This window comes from Ceratotherium simum, chromosome 6, assembly GCF_057802395.1.
Source record: "Ceratotherium simum simum isolate JZ-2026a chromosome 6, ASM5780239v1, whole genome shotgun sequence".
NCBI classification, from domain to species: domain Eukaryota; kingdom Metazoa; phylum Chordata; class Mammalia; order Perissodactyla; family Rhinocerotidae; genus Ceratotherium; species Ceratotherium simum.
Window position 1 is genome coordinate 63,237,293 of NC_141905.1, and position 24,604 is coordinate 63,261,896.

At 44.3% G+C, this 24,604-nt stretch overlaps 1 protein-coding gene across 2 annotated transcripts in view; it reads left to right on the forward strand.

The window, feature by feature from the left end:
* CNNM2 (cyclin and CBS domain divalent metal cation transport mediator 2) overlaps positions 1–23,520 on the forward strand; it is a 143,878-nt gene extending 120,358 nt beyond the window's left edge. Inside the window, exons 5-8 of one of the 2 annotated variants that reach the window (XM_004428022.3) lie at positions 7,600–7,693; positions 10,581–10,646; positions 14,541–14,725; positions 15,423–23,520. In XM_004428022.3, coding sequence (XP_004428079.1) covers positions 7,600–7,693; positions 10,581–10,646; positions 14,541–14,725; positions 15,423–15,632 — 555 coding nt within the window. In that variant the 3' untranslated portion in view covers positions 15,633–23,520. The remainder of the gene's footprint in view (positions 1–7,599; positions 7,694–10,580; positions 10,647–14,540; positions 14,726–15,422) is intronic. The other variant, XM_004428023.3, reaches the window with a different exon arrangement.
* Positions 23,521–24,604: the final 1,084 nt, after the last annotated feature.

Genomic DNA, 24,604 nt, shown 5'->3' on the forward strand with positions numbered 1-24,604 from the left:
TGTGATAAAAGAGAAAACAACAAAATGGGAAGTTCTCCCCTCTCTTCACAAAAGTACCTAGAATCAAAGGACTTGCTTGAAAAAAATTAAAACTTTAAAGAACTCAATTTCTGTATTATACAAATAGAACAAGATGGTATGATAGTCAAAAGCATTCTTTAAGACTGATAGGCTTAATCTGAAGTTTGATAATGTTATGGGCCAGTCTATGGGAGAATCCCTAAATAAAAAGGTAACAGGTAACAGACAACAGCATACCCAAAGACTTATTCACTGTGACTGAGACTGAATTAGGTTTATCTTAGGAATGCAGGGTTGATTTAAAATAAGGACAACAAAACCAAAATATGCCACATTAATTAGCATAATTAATTATGCTCATATCAGTAGGTATCAGAAAGGCAGCTGACAAAATTAAGCAATCCATTCTTGACTTTAGAAGACAAACAAACAAAATCTTTGTAAAAATCCACAATCAAGAACAAAAAAGAAAAAGTGCTGTAAAAGCCCTCAGGTCCTTAAACTGGCAGCCTCCTTTTGGGAATATGTACGTACAATGCCTCCCACCTGTGCATCTAAAGAAATCATTGTGTTATTACGCTATCTGTGCAAGTATATTTATAGCAAATCTATTGATTATGAAATAGTAGAAATAGTCTATACGTCTAAGCTAATCAAATTGAGGTGGTCCTTCGAGGGATCATTATGTAATAATGAAAGACGTGGAAAGCATATGCAAAAATATGTCAAGTAAATAAAGTAGTGTGTGCGCAGTAATTATAACTATTATAAACCATTTTTTAAATAAAAATAGAGGAATAGATCTCTATACAATCTATACAGTTGGTGTTTAATAGTGAAGGATTTGTTGGTCCTTTGGGGAGTAAATTGTCTAAATAAGCAAATAAAAACTAATGGGATTGCTGTTCCACATCACATCACCAGATTATGATTTTAGTAAAATAAAGAATAATAAGAAAACAAAAGGAATGGTTTTTTTTCTTTGCCAATTATAATCAATAGAAAGGAATACATTTTTTTTCTGGTGTTAATTTTTCTTGTTGATTTCATGCCTCAGATTTTTGTTGTTGTTAACTGCCCCATCCACACTCTCTTTTTAGGACTTCTGACCTGGGTTTGAAAGGGATTTTTCCCTACAGAGTAAAATCATCCGTTCTTTTCTGAGAGCATCCGTAGCATCTGAGAACTTACACAGCCCTTGATAGTACTGAATACCGTATCACCTGCTGTTAGGAGAGGAATTTAAACCTTCAATACCAAACCTTCTCGCAGATTTTTGAGTTGCAGGGTCTGTGTGTCCCAGTGAAGAATGGATCCTTAATCTTGAGTCAAGTACAGATAACACATCCATTTTAAAGAAAAAAATTACTTGGACACCCACGGTTGACCCTACTTTTTTTTATGCTACTTAAATATGTATAAATATAAAACTAGGCCTAAGCTCCTTTTTCTTACAACTCTTATATACAACCATAAACCAAAATAAATTTGCAGTTACCATTAAATTCTAAATGTATGAGTGACATTGTTTGGCTGATGGGAAAGCGCTACTGGCCCCAGCACTGTGGCAGGGAGCTCTAGCACATTCAGCACACCTGGGTCTCCAGGTGCCCAGCAATGACTGAACCCTCCAGCCTTTGCTCAGTTTGAGCTACTTTGAATATTTGTACAGTGTCTTGTGCTGTTATTTGGCCTCCACTGATTGTGACTGAATTATTTATGTGTTTGGTCCTCCTCTGTTGTTTTCTCTTTGGCTCAGTGCTTCTCCCACTTGGATGTGCATGGGAATCACTTGGGGATCTTGTTAAAATGCAGACTGTGATTTAGTAGGTCTGGGGTGGAGTCTGAGATGCTGCATTTCTAACAGGCTCCCAGGTGATCCAGTAGCAAGGCTTACCATGGTGATTCGAGTAGCAACTTCTTGGCAGTGTGATGGTGAACACCAGGGCAGATGCTGGCACTGACATCTGGTGGCAGCACTTGGTTAGAAGATGGTCAACTAGATGGTCCAAAATATGTGTAAATTAGATTTTGACCATCAAAAATTTTTTTAAAAATTTAAACATTTATGACACAAACTTGCAGAGTCCCAGGACTACATTTGCAAACTCCAGACTGAAAAATAGTGCTAGAGGATGTTTGAGCGCCAGGGTCACCCAAGGCCATGCACAGACATCTTTGGATCATGCTTCCTCTCTTACTGGGACTGCTGGGCAGTGCTGGTGAACACAACCTGGCGTTCACACCACTGGCATTTCATTACCTCCTTTCAGGCGTCAAGCCCCACTGAATACTTTGTGATGGTGATTTAAAAAATAAAAGCAAAACAAAAAACTCAAGAGTGAGCGGGAGACCAAGTAGATGCTCAGTGTATGGTGTCTGAGGAAGTCTCCATGAGTCCGTGGCATCCGTTGGTCACGTGATCTGGTTTGCGCTGCCTAGGATAGTGTAGGCTTCCATCTTGAGGCCAGGTACAGCGCGAGACTGTTGAGTACTTTGTGGACACTGAGAAACTTTGAGAAGAGTTATCTAATGCCTTCTTCCCATGACAGGTAGGATTCTGTGATGATAACTTTACTCGGGAAGCCGATTTCACTCAGAACAGTGAGGCCTTCTTCCTCTTTGGTCAGTTTAACAGCATGAGGCTCTAGCCCACTTTGGGAGTCCATCATGTCCTGTCCTGATTTTTTGGTGATATGCTAGAGTAAATTTATGAATGTTGCAAAAGTAAAATTGATACGTAGCACCTTCCTTATGTGGGAAAACTCATTATCTAAGAAGATACCTGATTGATTTTGAGCCAGGCAAGCCATTTCTTCATGTGGATGCCCTAATTTTGCAGGTAGGTTTATTTGAAAATGGTCACTTTTTGGAGCCGTTGACACACACAAATTAATAAAAGTTGTGTTTCCTCAATGTTTCTAAAACTTCCCTGCCAGAGAAGCTTCACTCCCGTAGAGAGGGGTTGAGGGATGGGCAGTTTAAACTGTTAGAATTGTAGAATCATAGAATGTTAGAACTAAAAGAACCACAGGCATCCTTTAATCTATTGCAATTTTATAAATGAAGTAAAGTTAGTCTAGTGCAGTGGTTCCTGAATGCCAATACTTGACAAAATTTTCACCAGTTTGAGGCAAAATGAGAAAAATACAGTTGCAGTGAGTTCTTCATAAAAAATTATATGTATTCAGTTTAAAGACCTGTCTGTTGTTCTGAAATTGTATATTTTCTATATTTGGGGGGTTAAAATGTCTGGTCTTTCATGAAATGGTAACAGTAGATAGCTGTGTTTCTAAAAATGTCTCTATTTTAAGAAATAAAAATTTGGGAGCCTTCTCTCCGTCCCCAGTATTGAGGATGGAGGTGCATTTTATTAGTTCTTGGAACCCAAGCATCTAGGAACCCATGACCTAGTGTATCTGCCTTGTAGCCTGATGGAGCTGGACGAGGCAGAATGCAGAAGGAAGATAGCCGCTCGTCCCCTGCCTGGGGCCTGTCTTGTCCAGAAGAGAGATCAGGGAAAGGGCCAGTCTAGAGCTTTGGATCTTCAGACAGGTGTCCTTGTTTAAGTAGCAGACTCACAGCCGTTGTGACTTTGGGGGAGTCTCTTGACAGGCCAGGGTACACAGAGTTTCCAGAGCTAGGGCCATTGTTCACCAACAGAGCCTTAAAGCAATGATTCCCAAACTTTGCTGCATGCTAGAATTATCCGGAGAGCTTTTTTTTTTTTTTTTTTTGGTGAGGAAGATTAGCCCTGAGCTAACATCTGTTGTCAATCCTCCTCTTTTTGCTGAGGAAGAGTGGCCCTGGGCTAACATCTGTGCCCATCTTCCTCTACTTTATATCTGGGACACCTGCCACAGCATGGCTTGATAAGTGGTGCATAGGTCTGTGCTCGGGATCCAAACCTGCGAACCCCAGGCCGCCGAAGCAGAGCACATGAACTTAACTACTATGCCACTGGGCCGGCACCCAGAGAGCTTTTTAAAATCCTAATGCCGAGGTTGCACCCCATACTAGTTAAATCATACTAGTTAAATCAGAATGCCTGGGAGCGAGCGCCAGACGTCTTTTTTTTTTTTTTTTTTTTTTTGCTAAGGAAGATTCACCCTGAGCTGCTAATATCTGCAAATCTTCCTCTCTTTTTTAGTGTGTGGGCCACCAGCACAGCATAGCTGCTAACAGAGCGGTGTAGGTCTGCGCCTGGGAACTGAACCCAAGCCGCTGAAGTGGAGCGTGCTGAACTTAACCACTAGGCCACCAGGGCTGGCCCAGTATTTTTTTTTTTTTTTTGATCCCCAGCTGTTTCCAGTGCACAGCAAGGGTTGGGGATCACTTCCTTTGAGTTGACTGGGCAGAGGTTCCGAGCACGAGTCATGAGTACTGCCCAGGAACAGTCCTTTCCAAGAGGTAGACGGGGTGTTGTTATTCACAGCCTTTATTTGGGACTGATGGTTGCCCTGCTGGTTCTGACAGTTGATCACAAAAGAACTGTGAACTGACACCTATTTGCAGGGACACAGAACACAGAAGACCCTGTAACTCGTAAAACAAATGATCTCGGTCAACTGGATATCCATAAAGATGAAAGTTATTATGAGGCTTTATTGCATTTGATTCCTCCTCCTGATTTTCTGCATAGAAATTCAAGTTGCGAGATGGTCTTGCAGCCACTTTTGAGCTTACAGCTACAGAGGCAGACATTTTCAAATAACGTATACATACGTATTAGCTATCTGATACAACATCAGGTACTAGTCCATGAAGAAATGGATAAGTAATTGAGAAGATACTCGCCACCAGGCACTTCCGTGTTTACTGCTCAGCATTTCTGGATTATCTATCCCTACCCATGCCCTTCCTCCCTCCTCTCCTAAGGGACCCTGCCTCCTCTGAGGTCAGTCACTGCCCTGCGTCCATTCTCTCCCGCCAGCTTTTGGCTTTGCTCCCTCAGTTACCACGTCTTCTCCCGCCATACTGACTTTCCTGCCGCGCGGCTTTCACGTGTGCCCTGGATTCCCTGATGCAAATCAGCCTTCACCTGACCCCGAGGCTGCCCTCCTCACCCTGATGCTGTTTCTCCCCTCGTAGACCTGATGGCTGCGCTTTCTCCTGTCTGTTCTGCCTTTCCCTCTGCTGTCAGTTTCTTCAGGAAAATACTCCTGAAGGCCACCACCTCCTCAGTCATGTTGCTCTCTGACCCTCCCTCTGTTCATGAGGTTCTCCCCTCCCTGGTTTCTCTGCTGCTGCAGGGGTCTAGTTCTGCTTTGGTCTGTCTCTTCCTTTGGTTCCACACTGTTTTCTGGTCTTCCCCCTGCTCTCCATCATGGGCTGTAGTTTGGTCCTTTTCTCTTTCCACTTATTCCCTCTCATCCACTCCCAGATCTCCATTTCCAGTTCTGGTCTTTCTCTTAACCTTCGTTCTTCCATTTCAGCCTTTTTGATGGACTCTTCAAAAGGCCTTGTTCTTGAAGGAAATCTGTCTTCTGCTTCCAGCCCCACCACTGATGCAGCCCCTTCCCAACTTTTCCATCTCCATGCCTGGTGTCCCTTCTTCAGGTCACTGAGCAAACTTTTGTTGTGATTATTGACTCCCCCTCCCTCCCTTACACTTCTTTCTCCCTAATGGTTTCACCAAATCATGATGATTCCTTGTCCATAGCTTCTCTCGTAGCAATCTTTTTCCAATCCTATGGTTACCACCCTAGTGTAAGTCTAGACTTGATCTTTCTGAAACCATATTCCTCTGCTCAAGACCCTGACCTCATTAGCCTGTCATCGTCATTCAAGGAGCTCCGTAGTCTAACCTGCTCACCACACTGCTTTTCCAAACCCATCTCCCCCTTCTTCCCTGTGCAAACCCAGTGAGCCTGCAGTCTGCTCTCACCCACCTCAGACCTTCCTTCACACCATTCCCTTCTCTTGGCTCAATCAGATCCTACTCCTCGTCAGATTTTCCTTCCTGTATAAAATTTGTCTTTACACAAGAACAGGAGGTAATTTTTCTCTGAATTCCATATATTCTTATTGTCCTTTTCCTCACATAGAATTTTGGTTTACTGCCTTGTATCATTGATTGTCATGTCCTCTCCTCTACCTGTTGGATTGTAAGCTCTCAGAGGGCAAGGACTGTCTTCTCACAAGGCTCCACAGCATCCCTGTGGGACTCTGCCTGGTCAGGATTTTCAGCACCTATTTGTCTGCAGATTGATTTTTATATTATGGGTGGAGTTTTCACTTTCTTTCTTATAGCAAGAGAATTGGTTGGGGGTTGGTAAAACCAATCTTTCCATTGAGTGAAGGAAAACCAAAAAGAGAAACAACAGATAGTTTTCTGAAAAAATGATTTGAGAAGTCTTCCATAATTGGGAATTTAGTGTAGAATCGTATAGGGAGTGATCAAAATAATAGAGTTTCCATTAGTGGGTGGCATAGTGTAGCATATTGATTAAGAGCTTTTTCTTCTGTTACTTAATCTTTCTGTACCCCACTCGCCTGATTCATAGGAGGCCGATAATTGTGTCTGCTTCATAGAGTTATGAGCATTGAATGAATTAGTAAAGCACTGTGAATTGTTAGCACAGTTCCTCTTCAATAAGTGGTAGCTTAATTTTTGTTTACCCATTATAAAGGATGTGCCATGGAGGTACCCTCTCACTGGAGAGGCAATTATAGGTAATATGAACAAGAGCCATTCTGACTCTTGGCTTGGAAATCTAGAAGAGCAACTCACTTATCAGAGTATTTCAAATAGCCCAGAAAATGCAGATTGAGCACCTACCATGAAGGGATTATGGTGGATTCTAAGGCTATAGGGATAAATAAGGCGTAGTTAGTCCATCCCAGAGGAACTGATAAAAGAGTGAAGGAAAAATTGTATACAAGTTAGAAAAAGGAAAGAAAAGGGAAAACTTTAGGAGAGGTTTTGTCCTGGTGGAAGGAGACTTTCTTAAGGTGCTTTTCCAAGACAGTGAGGAGAGAGTACCATGGTGTGGCAGCACCTGTGGGGAGTCTGGACAACCAGGGATTGACCTGCAAGGTATCTGCTCAGTGGGTCAGGACACCGTGAGACAAGAGTGAGTTCTGTCCCTGGGAACCAGTTTGGTCATCTCTGCTCTATGGCCACAGACCATATTGACCTTTGACTCTGACTCTGCTCCAACTCGGGCTCCTGCAGGACAGCTTGGGTGACCTTCACTGAGCATCTTCTCAGTGTTTGTCCCACTGATGGAGCAAGAACACCATCTTTTTATTACTGGGAAGGCTTTTTATTATTAATGGGAAGAATCCATGAACTAAGGATGTTGGGAAAATATTAAGTGGACTCACAGAAATGAAACATCACGCTTTTATTGTCATCTCTGTGTCTCTGGCCAAATCCAATTTTCATATTTAAGATGAATTAACCCTTTCCTCTATCTACCATTCTAAGTGGGAAAGATTATCTGAGGCCTTATTTCCTTGGGACTGTTGGAAAAGGAATTTAGACAAAAATCTGAGGAAGGACCAAATCTTGCATAGAGTGTGCAAATAGGTTCAAGTAATTGGACTGAAAATGCTCCCCTTTTCTTTTGACAGGGGAAAGTGGAAGTGGAAGCTGGGAAAGAAGGTATGAAGTTTGAAGCGAGTGCTTTTTCATACTATGGTGTAATGGCCCTTACATCCTCTCCAGGTGAGTTTCCCTCTCAGCCTCTTAGGGCAGGGCTATGTTTAGGAAATAATGCCCTTCTACTGTCATCTTTCTCTCTCTACCTGCCAGCTAACCTTATTTATTTACTCTTTGAACTTTTATTGAAGTATATCCTGTATACAAAAAAAACTGCACAAATCACTAGTATATACCTCCATGAATTTTCACAAACTGAACACTCCTGTAAACGAGCACCCAGACAAGAGACAAAACATCATCAACCCCACAGAATCCCCACCATCTCGCTCTCTTTTTAGTCACTATCCCCCAAAAGTAACCAATTTCTTGACTTCTAAGCATTGCCTAGTCTTGCCTAGTTTTGAACTTTATATGAATGGAATGATACAGGATGTATTATATTGAGCCTGGCTTCTTTCACGTTCATCTGTATTGTTGTGTGTGCTTATACTTTTTGTCTTCTCGTTGCTGTACATATACAACAATGTGTGCATATGCAACAATGCATTTATTCTTTTCATTGCTGTTGGACACTGGGGTCATTTGCTGTTTCGGGCTACTCTGCACTGTGTGGCTGTGAACAACACGCTTGTACATGTCTTTTGGTGAACGTGTGTGCGTTTCCGTTGGGAATTGCGGGGTCACAGGAAGTGGTATCTTCAGCTTCAATAGCTACTGCGCAGCAGTTTTCGAAAGTGGCTGTAAGAGTTTGCACTCTTACCTGTGCTAACGAGGGTTCCATTTGCTCTACATCCACCACTTGATGTTGAGTCTTTTAAGTGTTTACTATCCTGGAGGTTTTTTAATTTGCATTTTCCTGACGATGAATGAGGTTGTTAATATATATATTTATTGCCCATAGCCAGCTCTTATCTAGAGAGGTGGCCAGTTGAGTCATCCAGCTAAGGGTGGGTGTGCTGTGGGGTACTGGCGAAGTGCTCTGAGCATAAAATGACAGCAAGCGGTGTCTGTCCTAGTAGGAACATGGACACAGATGCCTAGTTCTCCTCTGGGATGGGACTTGACAGTCCCTCTTTGCATTGCTTGCTTTACAGCGTGTGTGCGCATGTGCTTGCTACCTTACCCAGGCTGGAACAGGGCAGGCAGGTATACAGAGGTGCTGGAGTGCCACCTTGTGGCCAAAATGCCAGATGACATGCTGTGCTAGGAAACAACTTCTGCAAACCTCAAACTTAAAAATAACCCATCCTAAAAGAAAGCTGTCGCTTCTGAAAACCAGTCTCAAAAGAGGAGGGGATGGTTCTCATCTACTGCGCCACGCATTGTCTCAGATACCCAAGGATGTTCCAGTTAGAAAGGCAGGGAAATGTCAAGAATTCTCTCCCATTTCTAAACCTCCCCTGCCCCAGATGCATCTTCTCACTATCCTGGTGCAGGTTTTTGAGGCACATGGGCCAGTGTCCCCATCGTCAATTGCTGACTAACACCCAGTGTGAACATGGATCTGCCTAACCCCACTTAATTAGTAGTTGTCTGCTGTAAACTTGAAGGCATCTTGTTTTCACTGCTAATGAGGAGACAGTGAGATTCTTAACCAGGCCAAGAAGAGCTGGCTTACAGCCTCAGTTCCATCATATGTGGGTTGCCTGACTTTGAGAAAGGCTTTTGGCTTCCTCATTATTAAAGGATATAATAAGGTTACCGCTTGTGATTCTTAGAAGAATAGAATGTGATGACACTTACCACAAGTGCTTTGTGACCTTTAAAGCACAAGAGGAAATGTTGGTATAACAGTTAGGTATTGAGACTGTGACAGTTGTTTGACAACCAGCCTAAAATTAGCCCCAGGTTAGCGGAACCAGATTTATAAAGTGGCTTTGAAAAGAAAGCTGGAGGAGTAAGTTGTACATTTTTATTGATTACTGGTTCTTGAAACCTAAATATTAACCCAGTTCACATTGAACTATGGATTTGTGTAAGCATAAATCCCACTCAGAAAAGGGATTCAAGAGCCGGCCTTCTGTATGGAAAGCCTGTGGGGCTGCAGTGGCCTTACCTAATTTGGAAATGCTAGGAAGGAAGGGAATTTCATTAATAGCGTCTTACTTATTACAACGCCCAGTAGTTTACTTGACTTTACAATTAGGATTGAGATTTCATTATATTCATTGAGAGATGCAATTAGTACAGTAATCTCAAGACAATGTTTCTATTTATTAATGCAGATTGCCTAGAAAAATCCTACAGCAATCATTTATCAAGACCTGCCCAGAAAATATGACTTCTGCCCAGTAGGGCAGTGTCGATGAGAGTTTTCAATCACATGAAGCTACAGCTCTCTCTCTGAGTCAGGGGTGATGAGGGTGACTTTGGTCTGCCATTCCCAGGAAATCTGTGTATGACATTCTTTTTACTTTCCTCTATTTTGAAATTTCAAAGTATTCCAAAGCAATTCAAAGCATCAGGTCAGAATTACAATCAGACTAATTAAGAATGTAAATGAATTGAATAACTAAGTGCTTGCCACAGGTAAAGATGCTGTAGGCTGTGCAGTGAATGAGTATTGGGGTGCCGGCACAGGCGGCTTGGGCATGCTCTTGGGGCGGTTGATTAATTGAGCTACGCTTTTGTGTGACTAGTTGTGATTTAAGTCCTTAAGAAGAGCGTGTTTTGAGCTACAAACCCCAATTGGGTATTAACGGATTAAGAGATTTCTAGGTTAGTAAAGAAGCATGTGAATAGGATTTCTCCTGATTTCAGCCTCCCTGTAGTCCTCTTTCTGGAAAGCAGTGTGTGTTCTTTTTGTTTACATGATATCATAGAGACTTTTTGCATTTCCGGCATTGAATGCTCATATTGGTAGAATAGGTATCCACTCCTCTTCCCTGTTGCAGAGATCTCCTTTCTTGCCTTTTGATATGGTCTCACCCTGTTTTTCTCCATTTTTCAGTTCCTTTGTCCCTGTCTCGTACCTTTGTTGTCAGCAGAACAGAGTTGTTAGCAGCAGGTTCTCCAGGTAATTCTGCATGCTTCCTTTTCATCGTTCTCCTGATTGCCTCCCTTCACCCCACAAAAGCCTGGCTGCCGGGTCTGCTCCCTTTATTTGGTCAAGGCCATTTTCAGTTTTTCTTTGAGCTCTAAAACTCCACGTTTCTATGACTTAATAGCGAGCTATCGAGGGAAGTATCAGCCCACGACAGATGCAGAAAGGGTTTGGGAGACTGGAAGGGAATCTTGGAACGTGACGGGATGAAAGATGGGCAGGGGGAATGATTCTGACGTGGATCATCTAGCTGTTGTTGTCCCCCACCCCCTAAACACACTGCTGACCTTCGATTTTCAGGGCAGCAAAGGCGGCTGCTTTTGGTTCTTTCTCTGACGTCAGCAAAGTCATGCTGTGTGGAGTTTGCAGAGGCCCCAAGGGCCTCAAAACCTGAGGATACTTCTGCAGAACACGTTCAGCCAAAAGCCTGAAGGACTATGAACTTTTCTTGGTAAATAAGCAGAGAACTGCATCTGCAGAGGCCCACACATTCCTGTCTCTTTGGTCCTTTTTCCAGCATCCATGTGAACGGGCGGCATGTATTTCTGCTCTCTGTCAGGCAGGTGGCCCCACTTCTCCTGTCTCCCTCTCTTTGTTTTGAAATTAGTACCATGTACATTCCTAACCAGCTGCTGGTTACTGCCCTGCAGGAGAGTTTGGTCATGCCTGGCTGATATGTCCAGCTGCTAAAAAGAAAGGCGAAGGTTTAATCTTTCTTTAATTAAAGTTGCTGGGCTTTCATGTTTGGTAGTACAACTTTTCTGTGTTTATTTTGTTCCATATAGCTTATATTTTAAAAATATGACTGATGAAATTTGTTTCATAATCCAATTTCAGCAAAACTCTAAAATGCTGATATTTGGTAAAGGAGGTGATACTTGTCTTAGAAAGAAGCTAATGTTCCCTCAAATCTTTGATCTTAAAAAGTTTGGGGTATTTGGGGGTAAGATATGATTCATAGGGCTATTTGAATCAAACCAGCTGGCAGAATATACATACATACACACAGACACGTAGGTACACACATATTTATACACATAAATATGTATTTATGTATATGTATATATGTTTGTGTTTTTTTCTCCCCATTTTATTTGCTGGCATCTGCTGTCCATTTAAAATATCACAGATGCTGTAGTCGAGTGACTTTTGGATGAAGCTCATGGAAATATCATTTGAATTTTATTTTTTCCACGGAACTTAGAGATTTTTTAGCTCTTCCCAGTGATCCAGTAATAGAAAAATCCATTTTCTGGGCCCAGGCCTTCAGGGATAGCATTACAATAATATGATACCTGATAAATGGGAGTTGATCTAAACCAATGATTTCTCCTGTTCCAAAAGGTGACTTGTGGTTCCAAGGAGGAGGCTGGGAATGTTTCTTTATAGTATCTTTCTAGCGTACTAGCAAAAAGAAGGGACTCCTAGGTGGGATGAATAAAACGACAAAAAGCAGAAAGAAAACAATTCTGAGAAGGCAGAGAAGAATTAAATTGAACGCTTTTCTCATAATTATTGTCATAAAATTTTGGCACATAAATTTGGCAACAAAACATGACCTGAGCTGAGGGATGGCCACTTAAACTTTATAAACTTTATTCTCCCTGGTGTGGTTACTCAGACACCTCACTGCATGGTGATCATGCTGGGTGCGCCTCAAGCTGCAGAAGGAGAGGTCCTGGAAAACAGGGTCCGCTTCCCCAGACGTGGCTGTGACGCTAGGCAGTGGACTCCTGGCAAAGGAGAGGGCCCATCTCACAAAAATGGAGGGCAGCAGGTTGAGAGGAAGGAAGCTGTCTGTGAGGAAGCTGTCTGAAGAAGTTGTCTAGATACCTTGGGAGACCAGAGAAATTGCCCTGTAATCTTCCTTGGGAGAAAGTAACAGGAGACTCAGAAGTACTATGTCAGGCCTCAAACATCTACCTGCTAATGCACAGGGTCTGATCAGTAAACAAAGTGCTCTTTAAATGTTCTGTTTTTATAACCTTTAAATTTTAACACACAGAAGTAAACACCATTTCAAAGGTATCTGTAGAAATGGTGATGGGATGTGGGGCTGAAGCCCAGGGATACAGTGGGATCCCTTGTTTCAAAGAACTCTTCGCTCTGTCAGCCTGGGTAAAGTTATCACAAGTACGGAAAGGCTTGATCGTGAGGGCAGGGGTGTGGTGGAGAGGGCTGGGAAGAAGCCAACAGGAAAGAATATCATGTTAACAAGGCTCATTTATCGAGTACTTATTGGGTGTCAGATGCTGTGCTAAGCACTGTGTACATTATTTTTTTAATTGTCATCAGATCTTATGAGGTAGGTATGACTATTATCTGCCTTTTATGGATAAGGAATCTGAAGCTTAGCAAGGGTGGGTCATCTGATCAAAGTTCTGTTCTGCTAAATAGAAAATAACTGATAAATTATTAATTTGCCTTGTTCTCTTAGAAGATAAGTGGAAGCAACAAGAGGAACTGCTACTGTGAGTTCAGTTTTGACTGGCAGTGGAAACCATCGGTTCATGACATGAAAATTGTAGAGAAAGTTGTGACATGAAAAATTTAGGAGAAAGTGAACTTGTCATCTGAGGTTCCTTGAATACCTACCGTGTTTTGATTCTGGGTGTCATATTTTAAGAGGGACATTTACTGAATGGAATCTCAGACGGTGGTCAGGATGGAGTGAGGGGTGGGAAAACACGTCAGGTGAGGAACAGTTGAAGTATTTATCCTGGAGACAGAGACTGAAGGAGAACATAACTATCTCCAGACTTTAAAGGGCTATTTCGAGTAGCACAGGAATGAAAGTTACTCAGAGCTCCATAGAGTGGAGGGGAGACTGTCATTTGAAGTTGAGAGTAAGATTTTGGTGGGCATGATGACAGACTTTCCAATAATTGAAGGTTGGGACCAGCCAAAGGCCAGCTCCTCTGTGGGAGCCTGTGTTAGGGACACATTGCAAAGAGGAGCCAACCATCAGATGGGAGAATTGGTCCCCTCCAATCCTGTGACATTTTGCAATTCAGGACCTATCCAGCATGGGCACCCCGTTAATATTTGTGCATTAGATTTGATTAGAAAAGCAAAAATGGAATTTTTAAAATAAAAAATTATTTTTAATGAAATTTATGTTAGAAGCTACAGTGAACTTGCCTTTAAGAGCAACACTGCTTCGACTCACCTGAATTTCCTTTGACTTTGTTTTAATGAAAGACTACTGTCAGTCTTACTGAAGAATCCCGCAGCACCTAAGGGAACTTAATCAAACCCTTTAAGGGTTTGGTGTCTTCTAGTGATCTTGAAGTCCTGAGACATCCTCGGGCTGCTGACAGGGGGATTTTATCAGGGTCAGAGACAAAGATAATAGGTTTGGCTGGGTGTATAGCCTGAGCAGACAGAACTATTCTGATCCCTTTAAGACATATACTGACTTATAAAGGACTCTCAAGAGTCCTTTGCTTTTGCTTCTGGCAAGATAACGCAGTGCCGCCTTCCCATAGCCCATGTTCTGTATCAAGTAGCTTCTGTGTCCTGGGCCTCGCCTCCCCTGGTCTGTGCGTTTCACAGCACTCCATGATGCTCCTGACACAGGGGTGCAGCCCCAGGGTTTTGCTATCGGAGACTCGGGGAGGGTTGTGTCTGTTCATATGAACAGGGCCAAGCAGCTGAACTAAACGGACCCCGTCGCTGACGGGAGGCCAGTGAGAGGGCCGGAGGAGGCCCTGCGTGGTGAGCCCTGTGGCTGAGACGTCTGGTACAAGTTGATTGAGCTTGTCTATTAATTATTACTTTTTTATTATTTGGAAAATAAAGAGCTGACTTTATTGCTTGTATCTACCTCACATAAAAGGTTGTTGGGTTTTTCTCCTCCTTTTCCAGGTGAAAACAAGTCACCTCCTCGCCCATGTGGCTTGAATCACTCAGACTCTCTCAGTCGAAGTGACCGGATTGACGCAGTAACACCGACGCTGGGGAGCAGCAATAACCAGCTCAATTCTTCATTCCTTCAAGTCTACATCCCTGATTACTCAGTGCGAGCCCTGTCTGATCTCCAGTTTGTTAAGGTAAGAGGAGAGAGGGGCTTGGCGGGACCTGGCTGGTGGAGGTCAACTTCCACAGCAAGTTGTTCGGCTCCGCAGCCCCTCCCCCGAGCTTTCCCTTTGGCATTTTGCAGGTGCCCTGCCCCTGGCCCCTGTGCCCAAGGTTTGGGTTGGGAAAACACTGATCTCCTTGGCTCTATCACACAAGCTGCCCAGTCAGATGTGGCTTTCTCAGGGTGCGAGGACTGGGAATGGTGAGGAAAAGAGTGACCCTATTTCAGTGAGTTTTCATGAGCTCACGACGCTAGTGGCTCTGGCTCCTAAGCGGCTGAGGTCGGAGACTCAGCAGACTTGCCCAGATGGGGTGGGAAGAACCCTTCGCTTATCTTCTGCCCTGGAGACAGGGTTCTTTTCTTAATCTGAAATAAAGACGTCTTTTGGAGAACGAACCAGCTTTAGCTGATAGAAGCCTATCTCCATTTTCCAGTCTCTGAAATTTTGAGACAAAATTTGGAAATGGCTTGTATCAGTAAAAACAGACTTGTTCACCAGAATCAACTTGAACTTTCAAAATTGGCTCAGTTTGTACTCAAGGATTTTTCTCCTAGAGGTACTACTAGGGGCCTCTCAAAGGATTTAATGTGTAATATGATGTTGAGACAAGAGAACCTAAAAATAAGCATTATCTTGGTTTGTTTTCTGTGCCATCTTCTGGCCCCAGATCTCGAGACAGCAATACCAAAATGCCTTGATGGCATCCCGGATGGACAAAACTCCTCAGTCTTCAGACAGTGAAAACACTAAAATTGAATTGACTCTTACGGAGCTGCACGATGGGTTGCCAGATGAGACGGCCAACCTTCTCAATGAACAGAACTGTGTGACGCACAACAAGGCCAATCACAGCCTGCACAACGAAGGTGCCATCTAGGGGCGCCCCCACCAGCCCTCACCCTTCCCACCCCGAGGCCCCAGGCCAGGCCGCTCAGCCTCATCCTCCATCTGACCATGAATCCCGTTAGTGTGAGCTTGTGTGCCATGCTGCATCCTGCAACATCCTGAGACCAAAGACTTTGTCCCCTTCCTGGAAGCAGCAAAGGAGGATGGAAAGGGGAAGAATGGAAATCAGAGATGTGAAATCGACAGCTAGGGCGTGGCATTTGAGATTTTGGAGATGAACTTCTTCCACCCGAATAGAATCATGTTTATTTTTTCAGCTGTACCTTTTATCATAACTCACTCTCCTCCTTCCTCGATTTGCATGAAGTTGAGAATTGTTGCAATTTATTTTTTTCAAGAGATCATGTTTTTTAAAAGTGTCTTTTGCAGAGTTTTAAGTTGTTCTGTCTGAACTCTGCTGTGACCCCATGATGTGACCCTAATAGGATGGACCTGCCCCTCAGGGGCCTTCCTTGGCCCTCCCAGGGTGGGACACCCTTCCCCTGTGCCCTAGTGGGTGTCGCTGTTGAACTTGAAGGATGAATGAAGAAAACTGTGTTGCTGCGGACCTGCCGAGTCTGTCGGCTCTGTGGGGTGGAGCCTCTACAGGGACCTGCAGTTGCCTCTGAGCTCAGTGTTGTTTTAAGTTAGTGTTTAACTGTGCCCCTTTCCCTTAGAAAGGTTTAACATTTGCTTGGAATGTGATTTTTGCTCCCACTCTAAGGAATTTTTATCACCAAAATGAATGTTAATGAATTTTAAACCCATGGTTTATCACTGGCAAGAGGCAAGTTGACTTCATCCTGACATTCCTACAGCCTGGGATCTCTGGCTCAGCCCGGCCTCCTCCCCAGCCTTGTGCCCCAGCTTCCAGAGTGTCATCACCCACCTCCCCATCCTTGCTCTTATTAACCCAAGATGCTGCTACACAGATGCCAAATGGAAATCTTCCACAGGGCTTTTGAGTAAACATGTGGTGTGGAGGTCAAGCTCCTCCTCTTCCCACCAGGATGTGTGTCATTGTCAGAAAAGGATTTGGACCTTCCAGCTGTGCTCTGTGCTCCATGCCGAGAAGGCATTTCTAGACCCATGTATTTAAAGGAGGGAACTTTGGGGACTGTCAGCCCCTGCCCCTCCTTCCAGGGAGCCAACTGTCCCTCTTCCCCTCTGTCCCTGGGCCCGTGGGGCCCAGCAGTGGCTGTGTCCCCTGCCCGAGGACCTCCGTGCCTCCCGCCTCAGATGCGGCCCACGCCAGAGAGGCTGCCTGTACAGCCAGGGTCAGTTTGGCCCCAAACAGGGATTCAGAAACCAAATGTGTGTTGTGGCCATTTCATGTGTGTCTCTATCTTATTTTAATACCAAATTCATCACATGTAGTGGAATTAATGTCAGGAGATATTTCTTGAGTGACTGAATTCTTAACTATCTTATCTGTGTTTTAAGTGTTAGCCCAAGGGATGTGTACGTTTTGTTGGCAACGTTCGTACACTGAAATGAATTGATACCGACCACAGTGTTCATATAGAATTGTCAGTCCACGCTGCATCCAGTCACTAGCCAAGAAGACAGCGTCGTCTCCACTGGGTCTCACTGAACAAAGGGAAGCCCCTCCTCAAGGTAGAAATGTGCACCCCAGGCTGCGGGAGCTATGGTTGGGGAATAACCAGCCACGTGCTGGGCTTGCCTCCTGGTAAGCAGTTTGGTGGCTCCAGTGTCATATGCATGCTTGGCGCAGTATTTCCTCTAGGATGTCAGTCCTGGAGTGTCTTCCTCAGAAGGGGCCAAGCCCCTTAGTGAGGGAAGTGCTGGCCTCACCTGGTAGAGAGGCAGGGAGGTGCCTTCTAAGGGGGCTAAGTGGCCTGCTGCTGGCATCCAACCTGCTGCCATGGGATGGATCCCCCACCGTGTAGCTTGACATTAGTGGGACCCTGCACCGTGAGTATCCCCTTTTATAAACAGATCCATCCAAGTTAAAAGGTCTCTGTTTCTTAAGATGCATCTAGCTGAGCACAACCCCAGTGTGACGCAGGAACTGGGACTATCTGTAGGGTGTGCAGAAGTGAATTTCCACTAATGAGGTGAAACCCGGACCTGGGGACGGGAGGGGGCTCACAACAACCCCAACAACAATGCCACACTCTTGGCCCGGACAGCACTTGCCTTTCTTGTGGTCTGGTGGAGCCTGGCCTGCCAAGCCGTGGTTCCTCTGGCCTTCAGGAGCATCACCCCATCAGCCTCTCCTGGTTGCTTCTCCACACACAGTTTGTCTCGGGGTGCCTTGCTCCTGGAAGGAGCCTCTGGAATCCGAGTTAGTTAATGTGTCAGATCTTTCTCAGAGCCCCACTATTCCTTCAGAAATCCTAAAGCTCTGTAAGAGTCCGGGGAGTGGAGAGAGGATTCCAGCTGCTGCCTCCTTGACTTCAGGGAGGAACAGATAACTTCTCAGTACTGTCTTATCTGCTCAGTGTGGTGGCTTTTTGAAAAGTCCTCTCTATAAAGGAGATGGCAGGGGTGGCTTTGCAGTGGGGCTCCCAAAGGATGAAATTTTAGCCTCCCAAGTTTGTACTTATTTTCTATAAACCACTCTTTACCTTTGATTATGCACACTTTTTTATAACAGGGAATCCAAAATAATTCCTGTCTGGTCCCTGAAGGAATGAAGGCTAACATTTGGCTATAGTTTCATCTGCTTTGGGGAGAGCTCAAGACCCTTCAAATAACATTCGACGTCTGAGTGACCACATTCCTCTTCCAGGCCCCACTTTCCCTGGAAACTAACTTCGGGCTGTCGAAGGAGAAATGCTGGCCCATGGCTTCCCTGGGGCAGCAGCAGAATGATTTTGGCTTTGAAGGTTTATGCAGTTCATGTCTATAAAGTAAATGGGAATCAGGCAGAGAAAGACCATCAAATAGTTGAGATCTCAATGTGCAGTCCTTAGCACACACTCGTGGGTCGTCCTCTCCTGGGGCTGCTGGCTTTGTAAGCACGGAGGGGAGTGGGCTGTGGAGCAGACACAGGTCCCGGGGTCCTGAATTCTGATGGAGCCCTTGGTGTCAGACCAGGGCCTCACACCTCTATGGTGGCCTCTGTTGCCCCAGCTCTGTGGGACCAGACCAGGAGCCTCCTCCGGCTCCTAAGCAGCCACTCACATCCCGAAGTTTCCATCTGTAACTGGATCCTTAGTATCCAGGTGTTCCCAGGATAGTCTGCTTTCTCTTTATAAATGAAGGGGGCTTTTTTCCTACTGCCTTGGAGGTTCCCTCTCTTTATTTCTCTCTGCTCTGTATTCAGCAGGCAAGTCATATATTTAAACTCTTAGAAAAACAGAACTTTAAGATTTGTATATGGATTTGGGGTGCTAATTAACTAGCTTAAGCCTTGGTTCTTACATAATTTGAATTTGAAAGGGCACCCCATTTAACTCTGTTCTTCCCTCCCTCTTCACCTCACTCCCAGAAGAGAGCTCCATGCCCTTGCTGATATGGTTGGCTTCCTCAAGTGGGAGGGAGTAGGGCATCTTGCCACTTTCTAATGTTATTTCAAGGAACTTTTGTGCAAACATTTTATGCAAAACTTCACACTAATATGGAACATTAACTGTGAATATATTTACCTGTGCTAGCCTCAGTGCTGTATGACTAAAGGACCAGCTTTTACAAGTCTAGAAAAATAGTGGTAGATACAAGTAGAATTGCATTCCCTAGGAAATAAAGCAACAGGAATTTAGGCTAAGCAGGGACCATGAACTTCTGCCCTCAAATTCTTTCATGTTGAGGAACAGACCCAAGTAGGCCCTGGCTGGTCAAAAACAAAAACAAAACCCCATCATCTGAAAACCAACCAGGGGTCTGTGGCCATCTTTGCCTTTCCTGGGCCCAGGAGACCAGGATTCCTCCAGTGTTTCCCAGGGGTGATCCCAGGCAGAGGACTCATCTGGGCTGGCGCAGGAAGGTGCTCACCTTGTTCCCTGGGATTCCAAGCAAGAGGCTTCCAGGGAGGGTTGGCTGGTACCATCACACGACCCATGCTTCCTGGTGGCATGGGCAGCGGCAACAACTCCCCTCTCAGCTCTGATCCCAGAGACAGGTTTTTCTTCCAGGGGTTTGAGGAGAACTCCAAGGCTGAGCTGGCAGTTCAGGGTGTAGAGGTTTCTGAGGCACCAGTGCTCACTTTCTTACTGAGGATACAGGCTCTTGTGCTGGATCAGGTTTGGTTCTATTCTGAGCACTGGGCTAGTCAGTGGTGCTTCTGTCCAGCAACGGTATCTGGGTGAGTTGTAGGTTAACCCAGAATTAGGAGAGATTTAGAGAGTTCAATATGAAGGTGATTTGGGGATTCAGAAATGTTTCCGATGTAAATTTATCAATGAGCAACCTACTCAGTGGATTTTTATACCTCAGGGCCATTTGCAAATATTTATATTTTCATTTTTCTTTTGCATTCAAGTGGGCTGATAGGAGAGATGAGTTCAGAGAATTCTGAGGTTCATTTACCTCCATTTGAGGGTGAGTGGTGCACCCATGCCAAGCTTGCTGACTTTCCTGTCCCTCAAGGCAGCGACAGAGGCCCTTCCTCCTCTACCACGTGCAGGCATTCTTCCCACAGCTAATGCTTACATGCTGGTTTTCCTTCTGCTTCCTTCTGTCCTGTCTGAGGATTCCAGAGTCCCTGGTCAGCCCTAAGGACAGGAGGAGGAGACGGCAGTTCATAGCAGCCGCAGAGCTTGGAGCATCTTTCCTCCCACGATCTTGGGCTGGGGACCTCCTTTGCTTCTTAGATCTTTGTGGTTGCCTCAGCTCAAGTAAGCTTTCTCTCTGTATATGCTAGAGCCACTGACATCATCTCACTAGAATTGTTTTAAATATCTTTTGATGGGAAATACCAGGCTGTACTTGAAGCAACATGGAAACAAAGATTCTAGTGGCAAGAGAATAAAGTTCTAGGAGTTTGTGTGCCAAGGTTTATATGTACACAGATCCAACATATACTATAAGAAAGACTTGAGTACACAATGTTCTTGAGTTTTAATACCCACTGGGTATTAAACATGAACAAAGTGGAAGAATGACCAGGGGTATTGTTTTGCGTCATTTGGCAGAGTATCTTCTGGCATTTGCCCACATCAGACCAACATGGATTCACTCGGGAAGTGATTCTTTTGGGGCTAGAGTCCTCTTCAGATTAACCCTGGAGAGAACTATCAAGTGGACCTGGTGGGGCTTGGGTGCCTGCCCTTTTTGTTGGAGGCCCAGGCCCCTTGGGTGTAGACAGCTGGTCTCAGGCTCCTGGAACAGAAAGGAGTGGGGAAGAATAAGGCCTCAGGACTCTCATTCCCCAGAGAGCCCCAGTCCAGCTTCTGATTTGTTATTCCCTGTCTGAAGTCTACTGTGTAGGTGGAGTGTATCAGTTCATTGACTTTTCTTGTTTCTGGAGTCCTTTAAATCCACAAATGTATATGCTTTATTTTATATTATTATTTATTATGTACATATGCCTCTACTGTTAGTACATCATCTGTGACGAAGACAAGATCTGTTCTGGAGCCCCTCATCCATGGATCCTAGGGTTCTGTTGTCTCAAAGTGGGTGAGAGGGCAGCAGTTTTGTTCTTGTTTCTGTTTTAAGCAGGTTGCTGCTCTTATGTTGGTCCTAGCGTCCCCTGACAACCAGTGTCCGGGATGAGAATGGAGTCAGGTCTCCTACCTTGTGGCAGGGCCTCTCAGGTACCTCCACGAAATACTTTAGAGGTGGTTTCCTGGTGACTGGGTTGATTCTCTATGTAGTGGTACAGCATGGCTGAGAGACCAGAGCCTCCTTCCTCACTCCTACCCTCTCAAGCCAGGTCAGTGGCCTGGCCCTACAACAGTGATGGCCTCTAATTCCCACCTTGGATTGCAGAATCCATCTCTCTGGGCCATGGAGGCTGCCTGCCCATCTGGGCTTCTGATATGCCTTTTCTTGGTTTTGAGGCCCAATGCCAACATTGCCGTGGCCTTCAAGTAATACCCTGCTTTGTGTCTGATTGTCATCTTCCTCAGCCTTTACTCACTGTATCATAGTGTACATTTCATGCTTTTCTGCAGTGAAGTTTTCTGAACACAGTATTCAGAGCTGTGTACATAAACCTAAATAAGCACAATTGACATGTATAGGTTTCATGAGCTGATTGTCATGATGAATGCGTTTTATAATTCAAATGATGTTGTAGATTTACAATCTCTCCTATTTATTTTGTACCAATTTATTTGTAAATTTTGATTGTTTTAAAAGGTTTTTGTTCATTTCTATTATTCTATTTAGATAAATGATGATTTTCTGTTTACCCTTCTAGCGGATGTGTGTTCCGTCTTTCCCCTTTCATCTCTGCAACACCAGCTTCAGTCCCCTGCCCAATTGTATGGCTTCACTGATCGGAAAGCTGAGATTGGTTGTCGGCATGGCAACACATCAGGGCATTTCCTTTGGATGTACACCACAAAGTCTTATGTCAGAAGAGAAGTGGGTGCTAGAACTGTGCCTCCAGCTCACAGCCTGATACAGCCAATTCCAGGGGGCTGTTCTGTTTTGCAAGGATTGTAGTCTGTCCCGTATGAGTTCATTTTCGATAAGGACACTGAGGATATCCACTCAAATTACCCCAGACATTTGCTGCTCCGTCAGTAATACAACACAGTTCAGCTGGGCACATGTCTAAGCTCTTTTTTGCCTAGGCAAGACCAAAGGCCTCATTCAAGCCTTTCAGTTGGCTCTTGGAGATGAAAAGGGCTCTGTAGGTCCTCCTCTGCTATGTGAAGCCCAGAAGAAAGGCTACAGCAGGCAGAGATGGTTCACCCTCAAGTCAAAACACCAAGTGTGAGTGAGCTGAGTCATGTTCAGATGCTCTTCAGGATTCAGCAGGCATCTCACGTCCCCTATAATCCAGTGTGTGTGGCCCACATCCTCTCCCGTCACTTCTTTTCAAGTCTTCTGTTCCTTTTTACCCTCCTCACTCACGTGCCCAGACCCTGAGGATCTTCCGGTCAAGGTTCATGGCCCCTCTGGGATCCATTCCTAGACCACATCTTTTTTCCTCTACTCTTAGTCTCTATTTTACATTCCAAAGAGGATCATGCTGAGAATTGAGCCTCTTGATGACTGGTCCGTTATTTTCCCCACTGTACTGTTTAACCATGGTGTTTGTGGTCTATTTTACTTACCCTTGTCCTGTGAATGGAGACATTTCAGTGATGAACTGCTGACAAGATTGGCTTTGAGCCACTGTCTGACCTAACCACCACTCCCACCTCCCCAATCATTACCCCCGATTTCTTGAAAAGTAGAAAGAGGTAGCTCTGTGTTCCAGTGAAGTGTTAGCTTTTTGGGAACCTGTTTGCTTTCCTTAGAAGCAGAGCAGAACCAGAGGAGGAAGTCTTTCTGCAGCACATCCACTCCCAGCTGGCTGCTTTGCTTAGTTTTTCCTACTTAACTCACTTTGTCTAGATGAGTCCTGAGCTCAAATTGGGACAAATTCTCCAAGGAAAATAGAGGTGATTTTTCCTACGGTGAAGATGAGATTTGCCTCAGCTTGCCCTCTGCATCCATGGGGTCCCCAACTGTTGGTTCATTTCTAAGCTGTATTGTGAAAAAAGCTCTGGGGTTTCTATTTCATATAACAAATTTTACTCCCCAGTACCTCTTCTCAACTCAGCACTTCTGAGGACAGAGTGTGATCAGAGGGTCTTGTAGAGAAAGTGACTGGTACAAACTGACCTGGGGTTGATTTCTGAAAACTTATTTTATGCTTTTTGAACGTAATTGAATTTAATAAAGAGATGATTCCTTATTAAAGCCAAAAAGTTGAATTATATAGATGGCTAATAAAGTCTTTTGCCTTCTTTGTATGATTGTTTCATCATTTTCTCTCCAAGATCCTCACATCTGTGCTCTTACTCTGAGCAAGTCCCAGAACAAAGGAATATAGGGCCCTTTGTGACATTCTGGTGTCAATGCCATCTCCCCTGGTGGATGAGTGAGGAATCAGCTGCCAGAATTCTTGGTCAAAGTGCTTTTCCTGCAAGGGAATTAGTGATTGGGAAGTGCTCAAACAGGCCAACACATGACAGGAATTTTTAGATTGAGCCAGCTTCCCTACCACAATTCTGCTACATCATTGACTTGAGGGCAGTGGGTCCAAAAATGAAGTTACTTGCTTCAGAATACCCACACCCACAAGTCAAAGATGACCTCTGGTGAGAACCTTCTCTCAAACAAGACTGGACATTTAATAAACATTTTTCAGTGTTGGGAAGGTTTGCTTGGCAAATCCTCTTTTCAAGTATCTCAGGAACTTGTGAGACTTGGAAGGACTACTGCTGCCTTTCATGGGAAGAACGTGCACCCAGCTGCTTGCACTCCAGTGTGTGTGGTGAAGTTTATGTTGGCGCAGACTCTTCAGGCCTCCTGTACAGCCCTGGCCAGACAAGGCTTTAGGAAGAGCTCAATGGGAGAGCAGAGCATTTGGGACATATTTGTACCTAATTTGATTCATGAAGCAATCTGTCTAATCCACCTTTTTTCTAGTAATAAAATAGAGCAAAGGTATCCAAAGAAACATAAAGGGACCAGACCAAAAACTGGTCATTTTGTTTTAAATTGGAAAATATAGATTAGACTTGCAGTAACAGCAAGCTTGAGACGAAATGCTCTGTGTTCAATTGGGAGTGCCTTTTTCTGTTAAAGCTCTTCAGAGGGACTTAAACTACTGTATATATTTTTATTTTTGAAAATTACATACCTTTGGTGGGACAAGTCAGATTGTTGTAGCCTTGGGATGAAGACACTGAGTCTGAGGACAGGTAAAGATAGTTGAGATTGTCAGGTTAAACAGAAAAGCTGCCTTGTTCATTCTGCAAGCAAATGAATTCTCTTTAGATGACTTGCTTTCCGCTATTTCTACATACTCAGCAGTGAGAACAGTGTGAAATG